The sequence below is a fragment of the Hemicordylus capensis genome, chromosome 2, assembly GCF_027244095.1.
Source record: "Hemicordylus capensis ecotype Gifberg chromosome 2, rHemCap1.1.pri, whole genome shotgun sequence".
In the NCBI taxonomy this organism is placed as follows: Eukaryota; Metazoa; Chordata; class Lepidosauria; order Squamata; family Cordylidae; genus Hemicordylus; species Hemicordylus capensis.
In genome coordinates, this window is record NC_069658.1 from 400,344,549 (window position 1) to 400,364,047 (window position 19,499).

Below are 19,499 nucleotides of genomic sequence, written 5' to 3' on the forward strand. Positions count from 1 at the left end.
CTTACAATGGCTCCCTTGGAGAGGACCCACCACAGAGCCACGGAGGGGATCCTTGATTCATTTGCAGAGCAAGGAAAAGTGAGTGATCCAGATCCTGCACAATGTCACAGGCCAGGATCTTGAGGGGAGGCTTTTGATACAGTTGAGTCCAGAGACACTTTATTTAACCATGACAAGGACAAGCCTTGCCAAAGCAAATATTGAAATGAATGGCAGAAAACTGTACCTGGAACTGCAGGGAATGGACACTGAATGAGAATGGGTGTGAATGGGATTTTAAAGACGTGTACTCTTGCTGCAGTACAGAAGAAACAGATGTTTCATGGAGACAGATATCAGAGCACAAAGGACTCAAAGGAATGTCAGACTAGAAGAAGGGGGTATAAAAGTACTAGCGTGTGTGTGTGTGAAAGAAGAAAAAACAACCTGCCATTCTGCATGATTAATTGCAATGATTAATTGCCTAGAGTGGAATGACAGTCCTCAAAGTGGAATAACCATGTCCAGATCAGAACAATAGTGTAATGATTGTCTTCAAAGGAGAAAATAACCAAGGAATGACAATTCCCAGCTTGAAATAACTGTCCAGAGAGAAATGAAATCCGAATGACAGTGTCCAGAGTGGAATAATAATGGCATGATGGTGTGCAGAGGAGAAAGACAGTTCCCAGGATACACTGACAGTGAAATTAACAGTGTCAAGAGCAGAATGTTAGTATTCAGAAGGGAATGGCATTGTCAGGAGTGAAGCCACGGCAGAATAACAATCTGACCCAGCATCCAGAGTACTGCCCATCCCTGTCCTTTCACCACATACACATTCTAATAATGTCTGATAAGGCCTTTCTTGCACTTCTTCATGTTTGCTACATCTCATTATTTCTAAATGAGATCACATTTCCTTCTCTTTGAATTTCACATGAGGTTTGTGTTGCCAGTTCCTTGTTTGTGGTTACTGACTCTACATTCGTAAACAGTTTTGCACATTTTACTATAGCCAGGTAGTATCTAACGGTTACTTCTATGCAGTTTCTGTTGCAGAATAATGCACTGCAAATTTATACACATATATGAATGATGTTTGCCTACAAACCTGCAGGAAGAATGTTAAGAGTTTTGTACATTTTATTTGTATCAAGGAGTTTGTTTACAGAATTACTTCAGTGCTGAGGGGGAAGGTCTAGGAATCCAAATTCCTGCTAACTGATTTTTCGGTCAAGCGGAATTGCATAGTGTAGTTCGTTTTCTTTAGCTGTTGATCCAGCTGTTGGAACTTCTTAGATTATTATCTTTGGAATGGGAATAATCACAAAGCACTCCAAATAGGCAGTTGCGATTATATAAATATAGCCATGGACTGACTACTTCAGCTCAGTAGTTTATTTGTTAAGTGCTTATGTTCCTTTATGCATGATCATTAAGGAATAATCAAAGGGAAATAGCCAATCACGGATGGCTATCTAACACAGTTTGACTATGTCCATATGAGAGAGCTCACTAGCAGGTTCAGTACTCCTTAGAGAAAGAAGACTGGTTCTCATGTTATCTATTAGGGGTTCTCAGTCTTGAGTCTCCAGATGTTGTTGGACTACAACTCCCATCATCGGCAGCCAGTGGGGACCCAAAGACTTAGAGTAAATTGAACCCCTCTGGTTACCTTCCGAACAGGAGCTATAAGGCAAAGTGGACCCAGGCTGTCAAGAGTCTTCCATGACTGAAGAAAGGTGGGGTATAAAATAAATAAACAGATAAATCAGGCTAAAGAACACGGTTTGCCCCTTTCCTGCAAGGGCAGCTTCGGGGGGGGGGGCAAGCGCACCCTCAAAGTAGTTTTTGCACCTCCACCTGCCCCCCATTTCTGTTTCAGAAATCTGTGGGACACGGACTGCTCACCCATAACGCACTTTGCCCCTTCTGTGCCTTCCCCTCACCCCCCCGGCCCGGTGCCACCACTGTCTGGGTGTCGGATCTAATACTAGCCGCGCCAGCCCAGGATTCACTACCTGAAAGTTTTTGGCGAAGTACTGAGGAAAAGAGTGCCTCTGCGTATGCGCAGAAAGAATGCATTCCCTTCCATTCTGACCAGCTAGTTAGACATTACGGGCTTTCGATGCAAGGCGTGTTTCCAGGAGATAAGCCCAGCCGCCAAGAGGCGGGTCCAGCCGTTCTCTCCCTAGCGCGGACGGATACCGGCCACCCCCCCCCCGACTGGCCACTTGCCCGACAGTCGTCCTAGGCGCCCAACCGGGAGCCAGCCACACATCGGCTGCCGCCCCCCTCGCTCCGGGTCCCGAGCCGGGCTCTCCGGACCCAGAGCGGCAAGCCGCGCCTGATGGCTGGCCGCGGGCGGCTACCGCTATGCTGGCTGCTGCGAGGATTGGCTGGAGCTCTGCCGCCCTCTCCCTCCATGTGACCGGGTGGAGGGAAGGAAGGAGCCAGAGCGAGATGGAAGGAGGGCAGCAGGAGGGACCGAGGAGAGGCGCCAAGCGGGCCGCCGCGGCGGAAGGGGAGCGCAGCAATGGCCGCCCCCACGAACAGGGGTCGGCGAAGGGCCGCTTCAGGCCCGGACTGGGGTAAGGCGCCGGGGGTGGGGGTGGAAGGGACGGGCGGCGGGCGGGAGCTGCAGTAGCAGCCCTCGGGGATTGGTCCCAGGAGAGCGGAGACGAGGGAAGCCAGAGTGTCTGGTTTCTAAAAGGGGCAGTGGCGGCACCGGGGGGGGGTGGGCGCGCCCAAACACACACACACACACACACAACTTAGGGCGCAGAAGGGGCAAAGTGGATTTATGCAGGGCGAACTCTGTCCCACGCATTAGATTTCGGAAAAAGAAATGGAGGGGGGTCACATCTGGGTGGGGGCGCTTGGAGCCACCCTTGAAAAGGAGGGGGCCAGGGCGTTGCACTTTCTTTCTCTAATGCTGCCCTCTGAGCTGAAAACGAAAGATCTTTTGCATGAGAAGTGGCTGTGCCTTGCTTTCTCAGTGGTGAAGAGAAGTCATTCTTCACGTGCTCAGAAACAGAGGACATTCTTGTTTCTTATTCAAGGGATATAGGGCTGGGCTAGGGGTGACTCGGTTCCTTGAAAGTGGCCTGATGTTGCGGTGACACTGCCAGTGTGCCCTGGTCAGAGATGGCCTGGGCTTTTTCTTCCACTTCCCATCAAGCAGTCGTGGGGATTTTTCAAGATACCACAGTCTTGATTTCCTAAACAAGCTTGCTCGAGGCCTACTGAGAGATTGATTCCCTTTTGGACTGTCCAGTCTTAATCTGAACTCTGCCATGGTCACTGGGTTACAGGGCTGAATCCTGCCTCAAAGGAAGCCTCACTTTTGATGGCTGTTTGTGGCTTTTCAGTGACAAGCAGAAAACACTCTGCACATGCCCCAAAGCATTCTCTTCTTCAGTATTCAATTGCTGGACTTCCAAAAAGCTTTTGATAAAGTCCCCCACCAAAAGTTCTTGAGTAAATTTAGCAGTCATGGAATAAGGGGTCAGGTTCATGTGTAGATTGGTAAATGGTTGAAGGACAGGAAACAGAGAGTAGGAATAAATGGACAGTTTTCACAATGGAGGTAGGTAGGAAGTGGGGTCCCCCAGGGATCAGTACTGGGATGAGTGCTCTTTTAACTTGTTCATAAACTATCTAGAAGTTGGGGTGACCAGCAAAGTGGCCAAATCTGCCGATGACACCACTGGCGGAGCGGGACCGCCGGTGGCCTGTTTGTGGCGGCTGCCGCGGCCCCACTGACCCCGCCCCTGCGTCTGACGTCGGACACGGGGCGTGGTCTGGCTGAATGGAGCCTTCAGGCTCCATTCGGCCGACTCAGTTGCACATTAACTGCCGAAGGGGCCGCGCGGCCCCTTTGGCAGTTAAACGAAGGCTGGCGCTGCATTCGCAGCGCAGCCCAGGAGCGGTTCTTCCCTGCCTTTGCAGGGAAGAGCCGCTCCTGGCTGGCACTGTGAACTCAGCGCCAACCTTAGTTTAGCTCCCGAAGGGGCTGTGCGGCCCCCGGGCATGTCGGGGGCGTGTCGGGGCCGCTCTTGCGGCCCCTGATTAGTCAGCGGCCCGGGTTCTTTGAACCCGTTGGCCCAATGGTGGCTCCGCCCCTGGATGACACTAAACTATTTAGGATAGTGAAATCCACAATGGAACTCCAAAAAGGATATTGTAGAACTGGAAAAGGTGCTAAAGAGGGCAACCAAAATGATCAGGGGCCTGGAGCACCTTCCTTATGAGGCTAGGCTACAGCTTGTCTCCCTCCCTAGCCTCCCTATCTCTGGCAACTTTATAAAAAAGCCATCATTTTAAAAAACATCATATAAGCAAACAAATAAATAATCAAACAAACAAACATAGCCTAGGCTGTGCAGTGCCTCCCCATCCACAGTTCTGAAGTGGCATCTTTGAGACAATTGAGAAGCAGCAGCACTTGTTTGGCAGGATGCTGTGCTGTTAACCAAGAGTGAAACACCCCGCAGCTTAGGGAGTACTTAAGAAAGCTTCCACCTCCAAACTGACTCACCAAGCATGACTCACCCTCCTTTTAAGGGGCCTTTAGCTTAAGGGGCATGCATAGGCTACTTCTCTTTTCCCCTGGAACCTTGTGGCCCACTGCTCCCACCTCCCCACTGTTCGTTGGCTGCAGTGCCTGCCCTGCTGCAGACTGTGGGCGGGGGAGATTCCCTCCTTTTCCACTTCTCCCTGCTTGGCATGTGTAGGTGGTGGTCAATGTTTTGCCCATCTTGGGATAAACTGAAGCTGATGGGGATGGTTAAAATAATTCCTCCTCTGGTAGGGAGGGCTTCAAAGGGGAGAGTAAAGGATTCCCAAACAAAATTCTTTTTCTGATCCTTGTTCTTGTTTTCAGTTTACAGATTGAGATGGAGAGTCAAAGAACTTCCGTTCTCCACCAGGTGATCAATTTTGCCCCCAATCCTCTCCCTGGTAAGACTTGGTATGGGTAGGTAGGTGGATCTCCACCCTCTTAGAAACAATTACTGTCACTGGCTTGAGATTATCAGCATTAACATCCTACCTTTGCCCACCCAGCCAGACAGTATGATCAGCACACCACTGAGCCAATCAGCTTCTATCTCTCGGGCTTGGAAGAACTGCTTGCCTGGAAACCCACCAGCGATGATGCTTTCAATGTGTCGACTGAACCGCTGGCGACACGTCAGCCTCCGCTTAACAGCCACAGGCCCCGCACACTGGTGTGCCATGACATGAAGGGGGGCTACCTCGAAGACAGGTTGGGACTTGATGGGGTCAGGAGTTGATGCTGAAATGTGTAGCCTTCCAAATGTGGAGCCTATAATTATCTCTTTGCCAGAGGAGCCAGGACCTCCACAAACTGATCTTGGTAGGACATTTGGATGCACCTTGCATCCTTGGGTTGCACCCACATAATTGTGAAGGGGGACGAATGTGTGTCCAGTGGAATAATACAACTTAGCATTTGTATCGCATGCTTCAAGTGTTCAGGTGCCGGATTCAGGTGGTGTGGTCCCTATGTTCCCTGAATACAGGGACAGAGGAGTGCACCAGCCAGCCATACCCCCTGGCTCTCCCCATGCCTGTGTGCAGAGACTAGCGCTGCATGTGGGGGAATTTTCTCCCTGTGTTCTAGAACCCTGCCTGTTCAGAGAACATCTCCCAGCACTCAAGGCTTGCCTCCCTGGGGGACATGTCTGTGGAGTGTCTCACCACCATCAAGGGGGCATGACTAGCTGGTGTGCTCCCCACCTTTCACACATCCGCTTGGATGCCTGAAGAAGGCTAGTGTTTCACATCTGTTATCCGAGTCCCCTTTCCTGTGGACTCTCAGGCTCTAGGCAAATGCTGTGTAAGCCATGGGGGCCAATGCATGAGGAGGGCAAATGGGAATGTGTCCGCCCTAGCCTTGCCCCCCATGCTGACCTTGCTGGCCCCATCCCTGGCCCTCGACATGTTTAGTATTGATTCTGTAGCCGAGCACTGAGGGTTTCTTCGTGTGATGTGGAACCCTGGGGGAGAAACCCTCTCAGTTTTTGACGTTGCACTCTGTAGAGCAGTGTCAAATGTGCAGAGACCCCGGGCGTGGCTAGTGAGTGTTTTCAGTGGGTGGGCGTGGCCACATGTGCATATTTTGGAAGCACGGACCTAAGAGCACACAAAATTGACCCGGGTCTAAGAGCAGACAAAACTGTCCCGAGGATGCTTGCTGTCCTAAAGGGAACAGGGAAGTGCATCTGATGTCTGCAAACCTCAAGGAAATTCCTGTTGTTATCACAGAGCCTCTTAAAGGAGGGTGGTGGCTGGACCACCCTAGCTTCCCGACCAGTCATCGGCTGGAACTGGTTTGGGTTCTGGGAATAGGTGAGAGGGCACCAAGAGGAGCTCGTAAATGCCTTGTGCAAACTCTGCCTTGCCAAGTCCGCCTTGCCTAGTGGGGCCTTGCTGTCTCCTCTTCCTCCTGGCAGGTTCATCCAGGGCGCAGCAGTCTGTGACCAGTATGTGTTCTACCACTGGCACTACATTGACATCTTTGTCTACTTCAGCCACCACACGGTCACGATTCCACCGGTGGTCTGGACCAACGCTGCTCACCGCAATGGGGTCCTCATGCTGGGTGAGTTTGGGTGCGGAGTCAGGCCGTTTGGGAGCTCCTGACGGTCACCCAGTTCTGGGCCTGCAGTAGGGAGGGGCTCACAGTCCATGATTTTCTCCTCTGCCGTGCTGAATAGAATAGTTGGAGAGGCAGGCTTAGGATGAGCGCTCTCTCTTTGGGAAGGGATCTTCCTCCCATTAGCTGCATTTCTGCCCCGTGCTGTACACTGTCACACCCACAGCCTGTACTTCTATTGGTCTCTCTTAACATCCCTTTCTGGGAGATACTGGGAGTTTCTGCAGACAGCTGTTGCTCCTGATCTAATTTGTTTTTATTTTATTTATCCATGTTTTGTATTTATATACTACCCTATATAAAATCTCTGGATGGTTTACAATTAAAATCCAACAACTATTAAAACCTTAAATCATATAACACAAATTAAATTAACCACCGATCAAACTTTAAAACATAAACTGAAAGCCTGATGAAATAGGTGCTTTCCCAGAAGTTGCTTAAAAACAGCCAGAGATGGGGAGGTTCTGATTTCATTTGCGAGCATGTTCCAGAGCCATGGGGCATCCCTAGAGAAGGCCGCGATCTACTTCTTTAGAACTTTCCTTATTTGGGGGAGTAATTTTCTGACTCCTCTGACATGAGGTGTCTCTTGGTGAGCTCTCCCACTCTCTCCAGAGGATTCTCCAGGTCCGGCACTCCTCTGTCTCCCTCTCTCCTTGTGCCCGGAGGATTTGAACAGGGCAGGAGGTGAGAGATTCAGTTTCTCCCCGCATTTCCCTCCCTGGCTGTAGGGACGTTCATCACGGAGTGGACGGATGGCGAGAAGATGTGTGAGGCGTTCCTGGCAGGCGAGGAGGAAGCCTACCATGCCGTGGCTGAGCAGCTGGCTGCAATTGCCCAGTTCTATCACTTTGATGGCTGGCTGGTCAACATTGAGAATGCCTTGAGTGTGAGCAACATCCACCTCCTTCCCTCCCCTGCTCTCCCCATGCAGCCCTGGGCTTGCCAGGATGGAGCTAGGTTTCCTCCACAACCAGACAGGTGGCCCCTTGGCTGTAGCTGATGCTCAAGAGAGATTTCCTCCACTTGCTGTGCTTGTCCGTCAACTCGGCTGCTCCAAATCCCTGGTTGTGCACAAGAAGGCTGGCATGGCTCAGGGTGAGCAGATGCCTCGCCCACCCCTTAACAGGGCAGCCTTTTCTGGGTGGAGTGATTATTCTAATCTGCAGAAGCAACTATGTGTGCACAGTAAGACTTTCCCCAAATGATTAGTGCACTTCATTGCACTTTTGTCTGTGCATCCTAGAGGCACCCTGATTGCCACTGTCAGGTCAACTCTCTTATGGACATGAAGCATAGGCATCATATAATTGCAGGAAAGTCCTGTGACTGCAGAATATTCTGAATAGGACCTAGGCCGGCTCTATAATTTTAAGAGAGGAGGCTGGAACTGGCACCAGTTTATAAATAGAACCAGCGTGGTGTTGTGGTTAGAGTGCTGGACTAGGACTGGGAGACCCGAGTTCAAATCCCCATTCAGCCATGATACTTGGCTGGGTGACTCTAGGCCAGTCACTTCTCTCTCAGCCTAACCTACTTCACAGGGATGTTACTTAAGTATGTAGTACACATACTTAAGTAACAAGAGGAACTTAAGTATGTAGTACACTGCTCTGGGCTCCTTGGAGGAAGAGTAGGATACAAAATATAAAAATAAAAATAAATCCTACCCATCATCCTTTCCCTCCTCTGAGAGGCAGCACGATATCTCTGTTTATGCCATGATTCCCTTATACCCACAGCTACCTGCTTGCCTACCTTTCTTCCAGGTTTCAGTGGTTGAAAACAAGCTTCTTGTTAGGTATGGGGAATGCTGGAGGGAGCATTTGGTAAACTAAGGCTGAGTACAGATATACCTTAAAGCTGGGTTCACCATGGTTCTCCCCGCCCCCATAGAGTCCATCTCTTTCCCCCCACCCCTGCCTCTCACTGCATTTGACAGATGTACTAACTAGCAAATTAAATATTGATTTGGTGGTCTGTTTGGTATCTCCCCTATGTTTCAAGTTTCAGGTTGGCTGTCCAGTTTCTTTCACGTATAATACGTATATTGATTCAATCAAATGTTCATTGCTTACATAACTTAAAAAACAACAGCAGCCCATAACTTCTTAAAAAAAAATTGGAATAGATTATCTAGGGTGATGGGGGAAGGTAGCTTTGTGATGTCAGAGGTGCTGGCCAACCAGTTCTCTCTGCACAGCCAGCTTCTGCTGCTGATGAGCAGGACGGCTTTTCCCCAGGTCAGTCCTGGAGAGGAAATTCTTTGTGTGGCCAAAACTTGATGAATGCACCTCTGATGAATGCAGTGGCCCCACTGCTCATGCTGTGTCCCCAGGGTTGGAGACCAAGTTCCCCAGTGAAGGCGTGGCATGGCCCCATCGCTGGGAGTCTGGGTCTGATATCCCTTTGCCAAGGCTTCAGGGAACCTGTGCAGCAGGAGGCATCATCGGCCTCCATTGCAGCGTCCTGAATGCCACTCTTTTGAAGCAGGCTCCAGCAGCACAGAACATGCCCCGCTTCTTGCGTTATCTGACAGCCCAGGTGCACAAAGCTGTGCCAGGAGGACAGGTGGTGTGGTACGACAGCGTCCTGCAGAATGGGGAGCTCAAGTGGCAGAACGAACTGAACGAGAACAACAAGTGAGTGACGTCCTGTTCTCGCCTCCCCACGGCCCCATCTTTAGGCGGAGAGCCTTGCTCTGGAGATGTGTGGGTTGCTCTTGAAGTCTCACTGAGCCCCTGTGCCACTGCATCACTGGGTGGCGCTTGGCCTCCTGTGGACTCCAGTTAAGCAGGCCCTGCTTAAGGAGAGCTACTCGGCATCTGGCATGGGCAGACCTGGGTCCATAGCTCCACCCAGTCTTAGGACAAGCCGCTAGGTTGCCGTCTGATCAGCTTCACAGGGATCCTGTGAGGCTAAAATGGGGGTAATCTCTTGTGCTCGGTCTTGATTATCAAGGGAATAAAGTCATCAGTGGCTGCAAAATCCCAGCTAGACTGAAGAGTGACTTGACTTGGGGTCTTAAGAGAGGGTGCTTTACTCTCTTGGGGTCTGTGCACAGTGCTACAGTCCCCAGCCAGGAATCTGGGAAGTTCCCCAGGATGAGCCAGGGACCTCCCCCCCCCGCCGCCCAGTATACCTCCAGCTCTGCAGACTGCACTGATCCTTCCTAACCATGCAAGCCATAAGATCAGCACAGACAGGCATTTCACAGATTCCCACCATTGAAGCCACCTGGGAGAGCTCACAGAGCCAAATAATCTGGCAGTGAGGCAGCTTGAAGGGCCCTGACCCTAGCCCTGCAGATGGCCGGGCCTGATTCTCTTTTTATGACATTCATCCCTTGCTGGTACATTCTCAGGGTTTTCTTTGACGCTTGCGATGGCTTCTTCACAAACTACAACTGGAAGGAGGAGCAACTGGTGCAGTCCAGAGCGATGGCAGGCGAGCGTTGGTTTGACATCTACGTGGGGGTGGACGTGTTTGGCCGTGGTGATGTCGTGAGTGGCGGCTTTGATTCAAACAAGGTGGGCATGATTGTGATGAGTGAGAGGTTGCTCCGTGGGAGGTGGGCGCACTTGGCTATGTTGGCTCTTCCTGAAATACTAAATTGAATGCTAAATTGGGGCCAAGGGTGGGGGATCTCTCTACACAGAGCCAAATGTGGTGGCTAGGCCAGCCCATCTTTTTGCAAAGAGAAGCTCCAGCACTTGGGGCAGGCAAGGCCCAGCCTTCAGAGACCCTCTTGAATATCTTCTGTACAAGGGGAGCCGGTGTCCTCTCTGAGCCCCATAGCCGCCAAAGCTCTGGCACCTCACCCAAGGGGAAAAGGTGACTTTTTGTTTCCTTTGTCCCCACAGTCGCTGCGCATGATTCGAGATCAGAGTCTTTCAGTGGCCATCTTTGCACCAGGCTGGGTGTATGAATACCTGGGTGCAGAAGACTTCCTGAACAATGAAGACAAGTGAGGACTGTAGGGAGGAGGTGCAGGGAATTTGGATGGGGCCTTCTTACTGCTCTCCTAGGGGTGGTGAGGAGAGCCGTCTCTCTGAAGGCCTTGTCAGCCTGTGGCTTGAAATGTCTTCCCCACACTCCCAGGGGCCTGCCGTCCCAGCCCCCTGGCATTAGTGGGCGTCCTTGGAAATGTCCTCTCTTCTCTGTGTAGATTTTGGGCCCTGCTGCGTGGCCTGCTGCCCATTCATAGTGTGGGCTCCCTTCCTTTGGCCACCTCCTTCAGTCTGGGCATGGGCAAGAAGCACTTCCACAATGGGCAGGTAAGGATGCTGGATAAGAGGCAGCCTCCGTGAGGGGAGAGAGAAAGGGCTGAGGGAAACAGCCCCTTTGGGTCTCGGGGACTTGGTTTGTGAGGTGCACAGACATGGGTTTGTCTATCACCAGCCACTAATACAGCAGGGAGACCAAGTGACCAGAGTCTTCGTCTTCTGGAGTAAGTCTGCTACAGTTCTGACAAAATTCAAAAGGGCTCACCTGATGAATGAGGCGACTAGAAACATTCCTTTTGACCAGACGGATCTTTTGTAGAATAAGAGGCCGGGTGCTTCCCGATGGGAAAGGGGCAATTTGTGTAGGAAATGCTGCAATGCAGACTTCCCTGAAATGCAAGGCTGGTTTTCAGACGCAAGTTTCCCAGGTGCACCCGAGAGCTAGCTTTTTGAATAGGGGAACACAAAAAGGATAGCACTGAAGTAATCAGTTCCATGTTGACTCTGTTGCTAGTAACCGTAGTGTATATTACTTATTAGCGACTAAGCATGCAACGGCTCTCCTCTTACTAGGAGAATGGGACAAAGCCGTGGTACAACCTGAGTGCACAGGAAATCCAGCCACTATATGCCAGCCACAGGATGCCTAACGGGGGTTGGCTGCGGATACGGTGCTGCCAGCAGGATTCCTGGTGTGGGGGCAGCTCTCTGCTGCTGGAGGGGGCCATCCCCCTCAGTGCCAGTCACGTCACAGCAAGGTGAGTGCTGAGCTGGCTGGGATTGCAGAACTCTTGGCGGTTGCACGCTGGCGGCAGGAGCAGGCTTGTCGGGAGGCTGCGTGGATGCTGGACGAAGGGGAGGAAGTTGTGACTAGCAGCATGTGGCATGGCTAAATAACCGTTCACGGGCAGCAGGGGGAATCGAGAGCCGGGTAGCCCTTCTGGATGTTGCTTACTAAATGTGTGGGAGAGAGGGAAGACAGGCATGTGCCAGCTAGCCCTGCCCCTGGGCTAATGTGCTGGTGGCCACCCCCACCCCCGACCATCCCTGCATTCCGGGCTTTTCTGCACTCCGGGCTTTTCTCCCGGCATTCTAAACTGAGGGGAGGAAGTCTTGTGTTCAGCGCCTGCCTTCCCAGGAATGCCTGAGGCCTGTTGACACAGGCTGTGTTGTGACTAGGCAGGTGCTCCTGAGTCCTCCCTCCCCTCCCCCGCCCTGTTTGCTCTCTCCTGGTAAGTAATGTCCAGAGAGGGCTTGTGCAGAGCATGCATATGCACTTAGGCAGCTGCCGGACACCACGTCAGGCCATTGAGCTGTCCCTCCCACTGGTCAGTATGGGCCCCCCCTGAGGAAAGCCTTGCATGTGTGGTCTTCTCCTGGGCTTCTTCCCTGTCTCCTGCCCCTGTTGCTTCCAGCGGCAGCTTGTGTTGCATAATGCTTCAGGCACATGCATCGTCTCTAGCCATTGGGACTGAGCTGACCGCACTCATGGGAGCGGCAGGAGAAAGGAGGAGAAGAGGCAGCCTCCCGTTTCAGTTCAGACCTAGAGGTGCCTCTTGAGGTCCCTTGAATCAGACAGGGAATGGGCAACAGGGCATGATCGGTTTGCTTGAGTGCCTGGATGTGGCCATTGCTTGAAGGTACAGGAGGTGTTCTGGACTGTGCCTCAGACCTTCCAGATGTGTTCCTCACTAACATTTACTGGTAAGAGCTGACATATTGCTTTGAGCGCTGTTGTGCAGCGCAAAGATTGCACAGTTGTGCAGCAGTACAGCCATTACATACTACAACAACAACAAATATTTATATATAGCATGATGGCTGCACTGTTGTGCAACTCCATTTGCAGAACAGTGCTCTTGTGCAACTGTGCCAGTGTTACAGCTCATGTGCGGACCATTGCACCATAGGACAGCCAAGGAATTTATCTCAGGTCGCCTGTGGCTGGGCTAAACTAGTTCTCTTCCCTGTGAGTTGATACTCTGTCTACAAAAGGCGTCATGAAATCGGAGATGGAGTTTGCAGGGATCCAAATGTAGATTTGATCCACGGCGTGTGGGCTGTACTGCTATTTCCCAGGCAAGGGCCAAAGTGGTAAAGGACTAAGCTAGGGAGGAATTCAGAGTTATTTTGTCCAGGAGAGACACTTTGATGGGTACTTTCCGTATGAAAGGAAGGTGGCTTGATCCCCACTGGGAGGGTGCAGAAGGCCTGGGCTTGTTGTGCCCAGTCCTGTCCTCTGGCACATGAAGGAGCTCTTAACTCTGGCCCCCTGTTCGCATCTGGTCCCAGCTTTGCCAAATCTGGCAACCCACGAGATGCTCTGGGTTTGTTGGAACCAGGCACGTGTGCCTGGGCCTTCTCAGCCACTTGCTTTTGCTGTGTTGCCACCTACTCGGAGCTGGCAGTGACTATATCCTCTCTCTGTTTCTTCCTCTCTGTCTGGGGTTTGGGGGGGTCACCAGGCTGTTTTCATTCCAGATGCCGGCACCCCCTAGACTGTATGTTGTCTTGATTTATAAACACGTGGGCCCAAACCAAGCAGTGACCCTCACACCAGAGCTCACTACGCGGGAGTCGCGGTCCTGTTCCGTCAGCACTAGTCCTGCAGGTACAGATTTTGCCCTGGGGGCACTCTCCTTCTCTGACTGCCCCCAAGAGGCATTTGATGGGTAGTACTCTCTTTAGAGAGCCGTAGCAGATGTCATACAATGTCTTCTGAGCGTCACAACCTTGCCTCCCCCCACCCCACCACCATCCCAGCTTTGTTTGCTGCCTCTCTAATGGTTTGCTGCCTCTCTAATTGTTCTCTTTCCTCTCGCAGAACCAGTATGGCATAGGTCCCGCCCACTCCACCCATTTCCCCCCCGCCTTGCCCAGTTCTTCAGGGGTTGCGGACTACGCGGGGAACATGGCTGGCAAAGTCGGTGAGTGGATGCTGCATTAATCACTGGTGGGCATCGAGACCTCTGAAGCTACGCTGCTGTAAGAAGAACATAAGGATTTGACCGTTCCTCCATCTAGCTCAGTACTGTTTTACACTGACTGGCAGTGACTCGCCATGGTTCCAGGCAGTGGTCTCTCTCAGCCCTACCTGGAAATGCCAGGGAGTGAACCTGGGACCTTCTGCGTGCAAGCATGGAGATGCTCCTCCACTGAGCTATGGCCCTATTCCCTAAGGGGAATATCTTACAGTGCTCATAGAGTCTCCCATCCAAATGCATATCAGCATAGACCTTGCTTAGCCATGGGGACAAGTCATGCTCGCTACCACAAGACCAGCTTTCCTCCAAAGCTAAATTTATCTCCTATATGGCCTCAGCAGACCTGACTGTGGGCCTTGTGAGGATGGCAAGTGGTGCCTGGTCATGTAAGGGGTGTGGGCAGCATTGGGTGAACTTGACAGAACTTTTCAAGAGCCAGTTGACACTCTCTCCTCCTCAGGTGCTATGAGGTGGAGTTCCAGGATTGCTTCCTGGATGAACTCTCAGTCACTGTGTCCCATCACCGGTCGGGCCAGGAGGAGGTGCCCTTCACCTGCCGTCTGGGCAGGATCTGGGTAAGGAGGCCGTGTTGGAGGAAGAGTTCCAGCCTGGGGCAGGGGCTTTCATGTTGACTTACTGTTTGTGCTTGGTGGCCATACTCTTCCCTTTGTGCCCATTAGTATCTCCTTGCCTGTTTTCCATAGGTGCTGGATGATGCCCTCCTGCGCTCACCAATGCCTGCTGACACCGCCAGTTGGCTGTCGCCCATTGAAGTTGCCCACACCCATTGGCACCGGGCTTCAAAGGAAATGCTCTCAGTCAGCCTCACCTTGAGCTGGGCCTACCCTGCTAGCAAGGCCCACCGCTTCCGTGTGCACTGCCGGAGTGGGGTGTGCGTTGGTGGTCAGGAGGCGCCTCTGAGCCTGCTTGGAGAAGCTCATGCCCCCCTGTACCGCGTGACGGAGCTGACAGTGCCTGATGCCCACCCTGAGGCTTCATGCCGCTTGGAGTTCCTGGTGGAACCCGTGCCTGACGATGAGGTCCAGATAGATCCTGCCATGTGGGGAAAACTGGTCTTGGTATACTCCAGTCCAAAGCTACCTGGCACTGGAACCAGCACCAATGTCTGAGGTAGCTCCATACTTAAGTTATGCTTGGAATTTGCCGGGTAAGACCCCTTCCTAAGTAAAGAGACTCAGAGCTTTGAAAATGGGCACCTCAGAAGGAGGGAGGGAGGGAGGGCTTTAGTCTTGGCACCTGCACTGTTGTTTTCTATGCATAGGCCTCAGAAATGCAGCCACATAATGCTGGCATTCAGTACCCAAAGATGATGATTTATATATATATATATATATTTTTCCCCAGGGGAATATGTCCTAATAACAAATTCTACACTGTATTTAGGAATGAAGGTACAAAATTATACAGCACAGGTTTATTGAAAGTCGCATTTTATTTTTAAGACATTATTTTAAGATGTAAAAATCTATTAAATACAGTGTTAAAAATAGCAACCCGTCATTTAAACTAGAACAGCTTAAGGTTATCTGGTGAAGAGTTCCACTGATGCAGAAGTAATGAAGTACATATATCATCTTATAGGTAGAGGTAAAATTGGCAGTGTAGAAAATTCAAGCATTTTGTGCCTATTTGTACAAAATCAAACAAGAAGGTCTGTCCCTTTGGAAACTCTGGCACCAAGACCAAATTATGACTCTCTCTTTCTTTTGCCTTAATAACACACCTATTAAAGGCATATTCATACTGAAAGATTTCTTTACTAACAAGTTATAATTTTAGGGAGAGAGTAGAAAAATTGCTTGATGTTCATTAAGAAAATTGAAGGCTTGTGGAAACACTGGATTCCATCCTTTTGGATGAATAACTCCAAAAATAGCATCTAAGCAGGGGCGTAATTACTATTGGGCAAGGGGAGGCGGCTGCCTGGGGGCCCCCACGCCTCGAGGGGGCCCCCAGAGGCAAGTCACATGACTATATATTGTGAAGTGTGTGTGTATCAGCGAGGGGCCCATTTTAAAATTTTGTCTCTGGGCCCATTCCAGCCTTGTTACGCCCCTGCATCTAAGGGTAGACTACACATTGGGCTGGTTTTGGACAGAAATTCATCTGCTGGCCTGAGCAAATGTGATAAGGATGTGGGTGAGCCAGTATTGTCTGAACTGGCCCAATGCTGTTCTCATTGGGGTAGGATGGGGTGAAGGGGGTGGGGAGTGGATTGATTTTCTGATATTTTCTCTAAATGAGGAGAGAGAATTCTGAGGCATGTTAGTATGTAGTGATTTTCTGCCTGTCCCTTCAGCCTAAAAATGAATGCCTTTCTCTGCCTGAATTAATTTCACGTACATTTCTAATTTTATGCTGCTGAGGAAGGAACATGTCAAAATACGTCTGCCAGAGGGGGGATCTTTCTGTACAAATACATCGGTAATGAGAGTTGTACACTGATGATTTTACCTCCTGTGTTTTGTAAAATGATAAACGTGTATGTCATTACTTCTGCATCAACGGACCTTTGACTTGATTCTCTTAAACTGTTTCAGTCTTAGTGACACATAATAATTTGCAATACTGTTATTTTAATATTTGTTTACATCTTAAGGGGTGTTTTAATACTATGTTGTGATTTCTTCTAATGAACCTGTTCTGTATGATTTTGTGCCTTAATTCCAGAGTATAGTGTAGTCATTATGTTTCAGCAGAAATCGCTGTTGAAGCAACAAAAGTGACTTATACTAATGGCAGACGCATTTTTCACAAGGAGTCCAGATTACTGCATTTTGTTTTGCACTATAGCTGTGGCGGAAGAGTGTGTGTGTGTGTGTGTGTGTGTGTGTGTGTGTGTGTGTGTGTGTACACACATGCGTGCATGACCCACTGATCCTGCTCTTCTGTAAGATCAGAAATAGATGACATAAGGACAAAAGGGAAAGTAAATAGTTATCACCTCAAACCTTAAGCTCACCTAATTATGATTGAAATACGGGATTCTCACTATGTCTATTTCTACATTTAAACCAAAATTTATTTATCAATTTCTGCTAGATTCTAATTCTAGATTCATATCATATTTAACTATATTTTAAGAGTGAGACCTGTGTTCAATGTCCAGTACTTTACTACTGTGTGTACAGCTATAATAAATTAATGAAAACATTTATGTTTGTTGATTGTTGTGATCCAGCAGAGGTAGGTTGCATTTTCAGTAGAGAGGATCAAATGACCTTTCTTCTCCAGGACTGCCAAAAACCCCCATAACAATAAGAATGGTGTATGCTCTTGAATTCACGTTTAAGGAAAGCAAGAGATTTCTCTCTCTCTAAGCTTATACATTTTCACCTGTGCAACACTCTTATCTATTTTATTTAACATATTTGTATACCGCCCAAAACGCAAGTCTCTGGGCAGTTTACAACAAAACAATAAAAACAACAAGTAAAAAGGTTAAAACATTACAACAGTTTAAAACTTAAAACAAAGTTAAAACTATTAACTTTAAAACATGGCGAGTAGGCAATGTCTGTCCTGCAAAATGTGAAAGATGGCAGTGTAGTTTTAAACTTGGACCACAAGGTGGAAGCAGAGCTTTGTGGTTAACTGTGTTGGTCTCCAAAACTGGTGGAAAGGGGTCTTGAGTCCTCAGCCTTGCTGCAACTCTGAAGATAATTAAGGATAACCTAGTTATTCCCAGTCAAGAATCTGGCTTGGTGGGAGTAGCCTGGATAGAGCAAGCACTAATACTTGCTTCAGAAGAAACCAATCAGATAAGAACCTAACAGCCATGCTGGATCAGATCCGAGGCTTGTCTAGTCCAGAATCCTGTTTCACACAGTGGCCCACCAGATGTCGCTGAGAAGCCCACTGGTGAGAGGTGTGGGCATGCCCTCTCTCCTGCTGTTGCTCTCCTGCAACTGGTATTATTTAAAGGCAACTTGCTGCTGAGGCTGGAGGTGGCCTATTGTAGCCATTAATAGACAAATTCATGGAGGACAGGTTTAAGCCTTTTAAAGCCATCCAAGCCAGTGGCCACCACCACATTGCATGGCAGATAATTCCATAGATTACGTGCTGTGTAAAAAAGTACTTCCTCCTGTTGGTCCTAAAATTCCTTGCCTTCAATTTCACAGGATGACCCCTGCTTCTAGTGTGGAGAGAGGGAGAAACATTTCTCTGACCTCTCTCTTTACTCCATGCGTAATTTTACACACCCTATCATGTCTCCCCATAGTAACTTCTTTTCCAAACTGAAACGCCCCAGATGGTGTAGCCTTGATCTATGAGGAAGGTGCTCTAGGCCCTGATCATCTGGGTTGCCCTCTTCTGCACATTTTCCAGGTCTACAATGTCCTCCTTAAGATACAGTGACCAGAACTGTATGTAGTACTCCAAATGTGGCCACACCATAGATTTGTATAAGGACATTATAATATTAGCATTTTTATTTTCAGTCCCCTTCCTAATGATCCCTAGCATGGAATTGGCCTTTTCCACAGCTGCTGTGCACTGAGTCAGTACTTAATGAGCTGTTCACCAGAACCCCAAGATTTCTCTCCTGGTCAGTCACTGACAACTCAGATCCCATCAGCGAATATGTGGTGTATGTATGTGTGTGTGTGTGTTTTGGCCCCCAAATGCATCAATTTACACATGCTTACATTGAACCGCATTTGTCATTCTGTCACCCACTCCCCCAGTTTGGAGAGATCCTTTTGTGGCTCCTCACAATCTGTTTTGGATTTCACTACCCTAAATAGTTTGGTGTCATCTGCAAATTTGGCCACTTTGCTGGTTACTCCATTTTCTAGATCATTTATGAACAAGTGAAAGAATACTGATCTCAGAACAGATCCCTGGGGGACCCCACTGCTTACTTCCTCCCATTGTGAAAACTCCATTTATTCCTACCCTGTTTCCTGTCGTCCAACCAGTTACCAATCCACCCATGAACCTGTCCCTTTATCCCATGACCACTAAGTTTACTCAAGAGCCTTTTGTGGAGAATTTCATCAAAAGCTTTTTGGAAGTCCAAATATACAATATCAACATTATCATCACCTTTATTCACATGCCCGTTGATGCTCTCAAAAAACTCCAGATGGCAAGACTTGCCCTTGTAGAAGCCATCCTGGTTCCCCTTCAGCAAGGCCCATTCTTCTATACGGTTAACAATTTTGTTATTAAGTATGCTCTCCCATCAATTTCCCCAGCATAGAGGTTAAGCTAACCGGCTGGCAGTTTCTCAGAAAATTGGAGTTACATTAGCTACTTTCCAGTCCTCTGGTACAGCTCTTGATTGTAGAGACAAGTTGCATATTTTCTGTAGATCAGCATTTTCACATTTGAGTTCCTTCAGACCTCTTGGGTGGATGCCATCTGGCCCTGGCGATGTAATTCTTAGTTTTTCAAGACAGTTTAGAATACCACTTCCATAGATATGGTGAGTTATAATAAGATATTCTGAATGCGTTGCTTTGCTCTGTTGTGGGTGAGGAAACCTTCTAGAGCCCACCTCATTTGTCAAGTGAAAGAAGCTGGGAGCCCATGAAAAGCCTGGGCGATTACCCAGCCTCAGCCCTAGAAGACCAGTTTTTATGGCAAGTCAAC

General features: G+C 49.4%; 1 protein-coding gene across 3 annotated transcripts; it reads left to right on the forward strand.

The window, feature by feature from the left end:
- The first annotated feature begins 2,206 nt into the window (after positions 1 to 2,206).
- On the forward strand, positions 2,207 to 15,098 carry ENGASE (endo-beta-N-acetylglucosaminidase). Of its 3 annotated transcripts, none has more exons than XM_053300304.1 (14): positions 2,207 to 2,573; positions 4,868 to 4,944; positions 5,050 to 5,251; positions 6,462 to 6,610; positions 7,399 to 7,556; positions 9,161 to 9,309; positions 10,032 to 10,197; positions 10,531 to 10,634; positions 10,836 to 10,944; positions 11,467 to 11,651; positions 13,359 to 13,504; positions 13,718 to 13,820; positions 14,338 to 14,452; positions 14,582 to 15,098. In XM_053300304.1, exons 1-14 carry the CDS (start codon positions 2,359 to 2,361, stop codon positions 15,005 to 15,007), a joined length of 2,304 nt encoding a protein of 767 aa, XP_053156279.1. In that variant the 5' UTR covers positions 2,207 to 2,358; the 3' UTR covers positions 15,008 to 15,098. The 3 variants fall into 3 exon arrangements, with proteins under 3 accessions (XP_053156279.1, XP_053156280.1, XP_053156281.1); XM_053300305.1 differs by having other exon boundaries at positions 2,489 to 2,573; positions 4,868 to 4,913; XM_053300306.1 differs by having other exon boundaries at positions 2,552 to 2,573; positions 4,868 to 4,964.
- Positions 15,099 to 19,499: the final 4,401 nt, after the last annotated feature.

Coding starts and splice junctions, on each gene's coding strand:
- ENGASE (XM_053300304.1), top strand. CDS start 2,359: ATGCTGGCTGCTGCGAGGATTGGCTGGAGCTCTGCCGCCCTCTCCCTC. Junction 9,310..10,031: donor GAACTGAACGAGAACAACAA/GTGAGTGACGTC, acceptor GTACATTCTCAG/GGTTTTCTTTGACGCTTGCG. Junction 14,453..14,581: donor GCCGTCTGGGCAGGATCTGG/GTAAGGAGGCCG, acceptor TGTTTTCCATAG/GTGCTGGATGATGCCCTCCT.